Source organism: Somniosus microcephalus, chromosome 6 (genome assembly GCF_052327205.1).
Source record: "Somniosus microcephalus isolate GS21.2 chromosome 6, FLI_Smic_1.0, whole genome shotgun sequence".
Classification (NCBI taxonomy): domain Eukaryota; kingdom Metazoa; phylum Chordata; class Chondrichthyes; order Squaliformes; family Somniosidae; genus Somniosus; species Somniosus microcephalus.
Genome location: NC_140992.1, coordinates 43,562,616 through 43,571,524, shown reverse-complemented (window position 1 = coordinate 43,571,524; position 8,909 = coordinate 43,562,616). Strand labels below are relative to the sequence as shown.

Sequence of the window (8,909 nt, the reverse complement as noted above, 5' to 3'; positions counted from 1 at the left end):
CAGCACATATTACTTGGTTGCAGTTGAACACTCATCAGTTAATGGCTATACGGAAACACTTTTGCCATCCAGCAGTGAAGTCACTGCCGACACTAGCAGATCTCCCATGCCGTTGCTCCCAGGTAGTCTGGGGAGATACGGCTAACCCAGCCTCTCCCTTTAAGGTTACTATTCAAGTATTCCCTGCAGAAAGTGGTCTAAATAGGCAACTCAGGTAATTATAGCTGCTTGCAAATTTCTGGATGTCAAAAGGCAATTGTAAGCGTTTGAAAATTTCTGGCTGCAATTCAGAAGAACCCACTGTGAATTTTCTCTCAACAACTTGTATTTATATAGTGCATTTAACATAGTAAAATGTCCCACGGCGTTGCACAGGAGTATTTTAAGACAAACTGCATCTCACATACTAGATACAAGATCACAGATGTTTTCAGATAGTGAATCATAGAATAGTACCACAGAAAGAGGCCATTCGGCCCATCAAATCTGCACTGGCTCTTTTGAAGAACAATCCAGTTAGTCCCATTCCCCCGCAAATTTTTCTCCTTCAAGTATTTATCCAACCTCTTTTGAAAGCTACTACTGAATCTAAATCTGCCACCTTCCAAATCCAAACCACTCATTGCAAAGAAGTTTTTCCTCATGTTGCCTCTGGTTCTTTTGCCAAATCACCTTAATTTTGCGCCCTCTCATTATTGACCCTTCAGCCATTGGTAACAGTTTCTCTATCTAACCCCTTCATGATTTTAAACACCACTATCAAATCTCCTCTTAACCTTCTCTGTTCTAAGGAGAACCCCAGCTTCTCCAGTCTATCCACATAACTGCAATCCCTCATCCCTAGAATCATTTGAATAAATCTCCTCTGCAACTTCTCCAGCCTTCACATCCTTCCTAAAGTGCGGAGCCCAAAATGGACACAATACTCCAGCTGGGGCCAAACTAGTGTTTTAGTCAGGTTTAGCATAACTTCCAGACTTTTGTACTTTATGCCTCTATTTATAAAGCCCAGGATCCCATATGCTTTATTAACCTGTCCTGTCACCTTCAAAGATTTGTGCACAAGCAACCCCATGGTCTCTCACTTCTTGCACCCCCATTAAAATTGTACCATTTAGCAAGTCTGGTCTCTCCTCATTCTTCCCACCAAAATAAAGATAAGATTTCTGTAAGAATGAGAGAATACATATGTGATTAGCCGTTTCCATATAAAACTTTCCAAGATGCAAGCCAGTTGCGCACATTCATTGCAAAGTTAACAGGATCAAAATCACACAATGGAGCAGTGCATACTTTCGACGACTTAATTAAGAGGCAAAAGCCTAAGCACATCCATTGCAGGCTTCATTACACAGGACAGAATCATTTGATTTTAAACATTATCTACTTACATAACACACACATTTGAAATATGAATCATGCCATTCTTTGTGTTTGTCACTTATAAAAAATTGTTGCAACTGCCCAACGTACTGTGCCAACATAGATACACACACAGGAAATCACACAAAACCAGACGATTTAGACCACTTTACTATTTATTGTCAATTTATGTACAGCTGTGCTTTAAATCCTTGATGGGTACAGCATCTGGAAAAGAAAAAATGACAAGAAACTTAAGACGAATATATAAAATAAACACTTACAAACAGCTTAACGCTTCCATCAAATGAGTCACAACAAATTGAAGCTGTGCTTACACGGAGAAACATACACTTGCCTAACTACTGCTTTATTCAGGGCCATCACTGGACATTTTATTTAAATATGTAATACAAATAAAAACAAAGCAAATACTGGATTTCCATGTTTTGCAATTTCTGTCTGCTTTGAGCAATTGAGGACAGGTTGACTAGAGCAGACAAGCCCCCCAAGTCAGAATTCATTTATCAACGATTGCCTCAACTGCCCACTACAGCACAAGCAGAATGCAATAGATACTGCTAGTTTGCTTCCAAAATATTGTATTTACGAAGAACGCCAAACTTAGCTGGACCAGAAGTGGCTTTGTAGTATCCAGAGAGCACAATTATGAGCTCACTTAAGAAACTTGTCAAAATACTAATATTTCTAGAACCTGAACACCAGTCAGCAACACAGTCAGCCTTGACAAATATTATTCCACTGTATTATTTTCGTAGTCTGTCGCTGGGAGAACCAGACTGGACAGCTCAACGTTGTGGAAAATATCTGAGGCAACATACCCATTTCAACTATATGATGTGCTCCAAGTAAATCCAAATACTACAGACTACTGATTGTTACAACCCACGAGTCACTTTAATCAGGACTTTAAAATAGCATAATATAGCTTTAAGTCAGTAAAAACATAAGAAATAAGAGCAGGAGCAGGCCATATGGCCCCTCGAGCATTCTCCGCCATTCAATAAGATCATGGCTGATCATCGACCTCAACTCCTTTCCTGCCCGATCTCCATATCCCTCGATTCCCCTAGAGTCCAAAAATCTATCTATCTCAGCCTTGAATATACTCAAAGACTCAGCATGCACAGCCCTCTGGGGCAGAGAATTCCAAAGATTCACAACCCCGAGTGAAGAAATTCCTCCTCATCTCAGTCTTAAATGGCCTACCCCTTATCCTGAGACTATGCCCCCTAGTTCTAGACACTCCAGCCAGGGGAAACAACCTCTCAGCATCTACCCTGTCAATCCCCTTCAGAATCTTGTATGTTTCAATGAGATCACCTCTCATTCTTCTAAACTCGAGAGTATAGGCCCATTCTACACAACCTATCATAGGACAGCCCCCTCATCCCAAGAATCAATCTAGTGAACCTTTGTTGCACCGCCTCCAAGACAAGTACATGAAACTTTGTGCTATCCGGCACCGAGCTGTTGCCGTTCCCTCAAAACTGCCAGACACACCAGCGTTAATGTTGAAGCATACGGAGCTTTTCATCTCCGTATCTGACAACAAACACTGTTGCTTAGCAACAGCTTCTAAACAGTCGGCCCGTACCTTGGAAGCGTCTCTGTAGCTTAGCAACAGCTTCAGAGACTTTCCAGAGCCTGACTGTTGAAAAAAAAAGCCACGAGAAGAAAAAAAACCTAACGAAACGGCTCCTGATTTTTGCCGGTGGCTCGAGCTTGCCTCCGGATAACACAGTTTCCTGTATATCCTTCCTTAGATAAGGAGACCAAAACTGCGCACAGTACTCCAGGTGTGGTCTCACCAAGGCCCTGTACAATTGTAGCAAGACTTCCTTACTCATATACTCCAACCCCCTTGCAATAAAGGCCAACATGCCATTTGCCTTCCTTATTGCTTGCTGTACCTGCATGCTAGCTTTGTGTTTCTTGCATGAGGACACCCAAATCTCTCAACACCAACATTTGAAAGTTTCTCACCATTTAAAAAATATTGTTTTTCTATTCTTCTTACCAAAGTGAATAACCTCACATTTCCCTACATTATACTCCATCTGCCACCTTACTGCCCACTCACTTAGTCTATGTATATCCCTTTGCAGACACCGTGTTCTCCTCACAGCTTACTGTCCCACCTAGCTTTGTATCATCAGCAAACTTGGATACATTACACTCGGTCCCTTCATCTAGGTCATTAATATAGATTGCAAATAGCTGAGGGCCCAGCACTGATCATTGCAGCACCCCACTAGTTACAGCCTGCCAACCTGAAAAAGATGTTTACCCCTACTCTCTGTTTTCTGTCCGTTAACCAATCCTCTATCCATGCTACTATATTACCCCCAACCCCATGAGCCCTAATCTTGTGTAATAACCTTTAATGTGGCACCTTATCGAATGCCTTTTGGAAATCCAAGTAGACTACATCCACTGGGTCCCCTTTATCTACCCTGCTAGTTACATCCTCAAAAAACTCTAAATAAATTTATCAAACACGATTTCCCTTTCATAAAACCATGTTGACTCTGCCTAATCATGCTATGATTTTCTAAGTGACTTGATACCACTTCCTTAACAATGGATTCCAGCATTTTCCTGACGACTAATGTCAGGCTAACTGGCCCGTAGTTTTCGGTTTTTTTCTCCCCCTCCTTTCTTGAATAGCGATGTTACATTTGCGACCTTCCAATCCGCTGGGACCATTCTAGAATCTAGGGCGTTTTGGAAAATCAAAACCAATGCATCCACTATCTCTTCAGCCACCTCTTCCAGAACCCTAGGATGTAGGCCGTCAGGTCCAGGGGATTTGTCAGCTTTTAGTCCCATTAGTTTCTCTAGTACTTTTTCTCTACTTATATTAATTACGTTAAGTTCCTCACCCTCATTAGGCCCTTGGTTACCCACCATTTTTGGTATGCTTTGTGTGTCTTCTACTGTGAAGACAGATACAAAATATTTAACGTTTCTGCCATTTCCTTATTCCCCATAATAATTTCTCCTGTCTCAGCCTCTAAGGGACCAATGTTTACTTTTGCTACTCTTTTCTTTTTTACACACTTGTAGAAACTCTTACAATCTGCTTTTATACTTCTTGCTAGTTTTCTCTCATTTTTTCCCCTTATTAATTTTTTGGTCAATCTTTGCTGGTTTCTGAAACTCTCCCAATGCTCAGGTTTACTATTATTCTTTGCAACATTATAAGCTTCTTCTTTCAATCTAATGCGATCCATAACTTCTTAGCCACGGTTGGATCACTTTTCCCATGGAGTTTTTGTTTCTGAATGGAATGTATTTTTGTTGAGAATTATGAAATACAGGAAACTCTTTGGTATCCAGCACCGACTGGACCGGGATGGTGCCAGTTGATTAAAAATTCCGGATGACGGAAAGGGTTATCTACTGAGGCTATTTTTAACAAACAAAAAAAATCAAGAAATGTGCAGTATACAGTAATTGGGTACTCACCTACAGAATGTTGTTAAATGAATGATGGTGGAAGATGCTTGATTAAAAGTACAGTACTGCCAGTTGAGCATAATAACAGTAAAACAAAACTTATACAGTAAACAGAAAAATGGCAGATCGGAAGAGATGACTGGCAGCACGGGAGAGTCAGACTCCTGTTATTGAGGTGTTTGGACATCCGACAGCGCCAAGAGGCCGAGTAGTGGCGGTTTGGAGAACTACCCCCACTGACTAACTTGGCCACCGCGGGAGACTCGGCAACATTTCCGGTTATTGAGGTGTTGTTTTCGGAGTATGAATTTTGCCGGTGTTGGAGGAAATTTTAAAATGGCACTGTAGTGCCTGCTGAAATACTTGACATTCATTGACATTTTGCAGACACTGGCATAACAGACAGCTGACTTGATCTGCTTACACCAAACGTGTGATGTCACTTGTACAGAACAGTAATATAATTGCAAAATACTGCGGATGCTGGAAATCTGAAATAACAACAGAAAATGCTGGAAATACTCAGCAGGCCAGGCAGCATCCGTGGAGAGAGAAACAGGGTTAACGTTTCAGGTCTGGGACCCTTCATCAGAACTGGAAAAAGCTGGAGATGTAACAGATATTAAGCAGGTGCAGAGACAGGTTGTCTGCTAACGGTATAATAATATAATCAACTTGTTTTTGACAGAATGTGATTAAGGGTTGCTAAGGTATCGGATTGGCCAAAGTTAAAGGATGCTAAAGTACCAGATTGGCCATGGAATTAATGTAATATGGTATCTTTCCTGTTTTAAAATTGTGTAAAAGGAGCGCGGCTGCTATTGTAAAGCTGAGAAGCTGGCGATTGCACCAAAGGGGTGTACAGCACTTCTCCCAGAGCGCTCTGTAAATAAAAGTGTACTCGCACATTCCAGCAAGGTCCGCAGTAGTCCGAGTTTATTGCTCTATAAGTCGAAGTTGGGTATACGTCGACCCTGTATATCACTGGGTCCGTTCAGGCTCCAATTCGGTGGTAACACCGGTTAATAGAGAATTCCGGATATTTAGGTGCCGTTTAAATGAGAGTTTCCTGTATTTCTTTAAATGCTAGCCACTGCTTATCTACCACTATACCTTTTAATCTATTTTTCCAATCTATCATGCATAACAATCAACTACTGCTGAACTATTAAGCTACAGCAACCTAAACTCTGCTTGGTTAAAGCAGAATTTAGACCACTGTTTATACTGAACAGACCCCATAAACTTCTAGACCACTATGAGGATTTGATCAGTACTGGGAGACCAAATATAAAATCAGCATCTTAAAAAAAGGTCGCTTCCTGCACTCACCACACGAATCCTGTGCCCAATAGCCTTGGCGGGCAGGTTACTGCTGAACTTGGCACGGACCATGCCACTGTTTCCATGAGCACGAGTCACTTTACCCCAGATGACACGAGTCTTGTTTGGTTTACCACCAGGAGTGACAGTGTTGCTGTAAAAGGAACAAAAGAAAGTTACATTTGACCAACACAAACTACAAAGTCAACCATGTTTGTTAAATTGGAAACAAATGGAGCAAGGATCCATTATTGCAGTAATGTAATTGGGAACTAAATCCCAACTAGAAATAATACAATAGAAGCCCAGCAAATTAAGTGATTAAACAAGAAACAGTTTTGGAAGCAAGATTATAGAAAATCATTCATGATTATAGAAAAATAAATCCAAAGAATTGCTCACATACGTGCCCAAAAGTCCCTGTCAGCCGTATGAATTAGGCAATCTGGGATATTAAATTTCTGCAGAGAACACCATTGCACCAAGCAGTTCAGCTGTAATGTAACTGCACCTATAGCTACATTTTGCTCCCAAGTAAAAATGTAATCTACATATAAAACTGAAGTTGAAGCAAATACAACCCAAGCATCCGGACCACACTGACAACTATACTTGAACAGTGCAATTTTGCCGTTGAGTAAAGGTTTAGCGAGTTCAGTAACAACTTTAATAGGGTTAGATGAAGTAGGGTGGGAGGACGTGCATGTGGAGCAAAGACCAGTTGTACCAAATCTCCTGGTTCAGTGCTGTAAATTCTATGCAATTCAAAAGTAAAACACTATGTAACTTTTAAAACCATTAAAAGGTTCCTTGCTTACTTAATAACAGATGTTGTGATGAACAGAGATTCAAGATGCGATTCACAGCAAGCTTAAGACATTTGCTGGAATACAACATTTTAAACCCTGATCAAAGTTCAAAAGTCCAGTGCAATATGGGCAACAAATTCTAGTCTTCTGTCAAATCAAGAAATATTACAAGGACAGACATGCTTATGTCACTGTAAAGACAACTCACTGGAGCAACAGCTGCAGCAAACATTGAGTAGGTACCAAAGATAACCACAAAGCCTCAGCACAAGAACAACATTTACACGCATGTCAACAGTGAATTAAAACCACCTATCTCCCCAGAAATGATTGCGTAAATGAGCATTACAGATTGGTCAAAAGGAATACAGTGTACACAATTCAAAAATAGGCACTCTCACTTCTTTGCTTTGTAGACGTAGGCACATCTCTTGCCCAGGTAAAATTCTGTTTCATCACGGCAATAAACCCCCTCAATCTTCAGGAGAGCAGTATGCTCTCTTTGGTTTCGAAGGCCTCGTTTATAGCCAGTAAACACAGCTTTGCACCACAATCTGTGGAATAAAAATATACAAGTAATGACACCTTTGTCTTTCAGAACTAATTACAAGTTAAAAAGCAAAATGGTTTTTCAATACCTATAATGACAAAAGACCATCATGTCAAAGCTTTCAGATTGCCAAATTTCACAAGATTAAGATTCCGTTAAGTGTTACTACCCAAAATATTAATCTTTTCAAATGCCGGCCTGTGTATCTGCAATATTTTCTGTTTATTTCTATTGCAAAAATCCCTCCTTTTGAAAACCACAGGCCAGATCTGAAACTCTTGCTATCTCCCAGTGACCTGGTTTATATTTATTTCAATAATCTTACATTTAATCTGTCACAGTAAACAGCAACAAGGTGATCATTACATATTTCTTTATACGAAAACCCAGTGGCCAGCTTGACACATTATCAAAAAGGGGAATAAGAGCAGATGTCAGGTATAACATTTTCGCCAAAAGAATTGTGTAATTTGTCAAGGATGCCACTGAAATATTAATTCGGCAATTAGATGCTTCTTGAGATGAGAATGAGGGATGTAGTGAGAAGGTGGGTTAATATACGAAAATTGGACAGGCCCGGTAGGCTTTTTTTTGTCACTTTAAAAAAGGTACTTGCTTAATGGACAACCCGCACTGTGAGTGACTGATAAGCAATGCAGGAAAAAGGAACACGTTTCTAAGAAAACACGGCGCAGGCCTTATGTGCCTCGTACCCCACCCACCCACCCAAAAGCTTCAGATGCACCACAGGCACTGAAAGCAGGAGATCCCCGTACAGTCCGAGCGGATAGTGGATTTGAAGAAGCAGCCACAAGCCGAAGGAGGGTCTAAGACGCGGCCCGTCCATCTCTTACCTTCCAGGCATTGCGAGCGCGCGCGGGGCAGCTGAATCTGGAAGAGAGCGAGAGAGACGGTCAAACACCACCGAGTACAATCCGGTCAGTATCACAAACATCCGCCGCCACACACACTCCCCGATAACAAATAACCAAAGCACACAATCTCGTGCACTGGCCCAAGCTACTTTGAGACGCCATAACGCAAAGAACAAATGTCAAAAAGCGGTGACAAGTCAGCAGCGCTCAGCACTCACGGCCTGCCCGAGAATCCAAGATGGAGGAAGAGGCCGCGGCAAGGCACGCTGGGAAATTGCTAGGCCTATGCTGGGCGCCGCAGCTCAAACCACCAAACTACACAGGGCACTTACTTTTGAAATAATTTAATTTTACAACGGTTAAATTGAAAAAATTTGGGGGAAAAAATCACATCAAAATTTGAGCAATTTAATAGACCCAATTTGGCAACACATTTCTTCAAAGTAAAACAGCTTAAAAATCGAACATTCTTTTAAATAGACGTTTATTTAAACTAGTTATAAATCC

General features: G+C 41.0%; 1 protein-coding gene across 1 annotated transcript; it reads right to left on the bottom strand.

The window, feature by feature from the left end:
* Nucleotides 1-1,520: 1,520 nt before the first annotated feature.
* rpl35a (ribosomal protein L35a) lies at nucleotides 1,521-8,688 on the bottom strand. Its single transcript, XM_085990099.1, has 5 exons — nucleotides 8,621-8,688; nucleotides 8,382-8,418; nucleotides 7,379-7,531; nucleotides 6,178-6,322; nucleotides 1,521-1,590 (listed from the first exon to the last, which is right to left on the bottom strand). Exons 2-5 carry the CDS (start codon nucleotides 8,390-8,392, stop codon nucleotides 1,567-1,569), a joined length of 333 nt encoding a protein of 110 aa, XP_085846225.1. The 5' UTR covers nucleotides 8,393-8,418; nucleotides 8,621-8,688; the 3' UTR covers nucleotides 1,521-1,566.
* Between the last annotated feature and the right edge of the window lie 221 nt (nucleotides 8,689-8,909).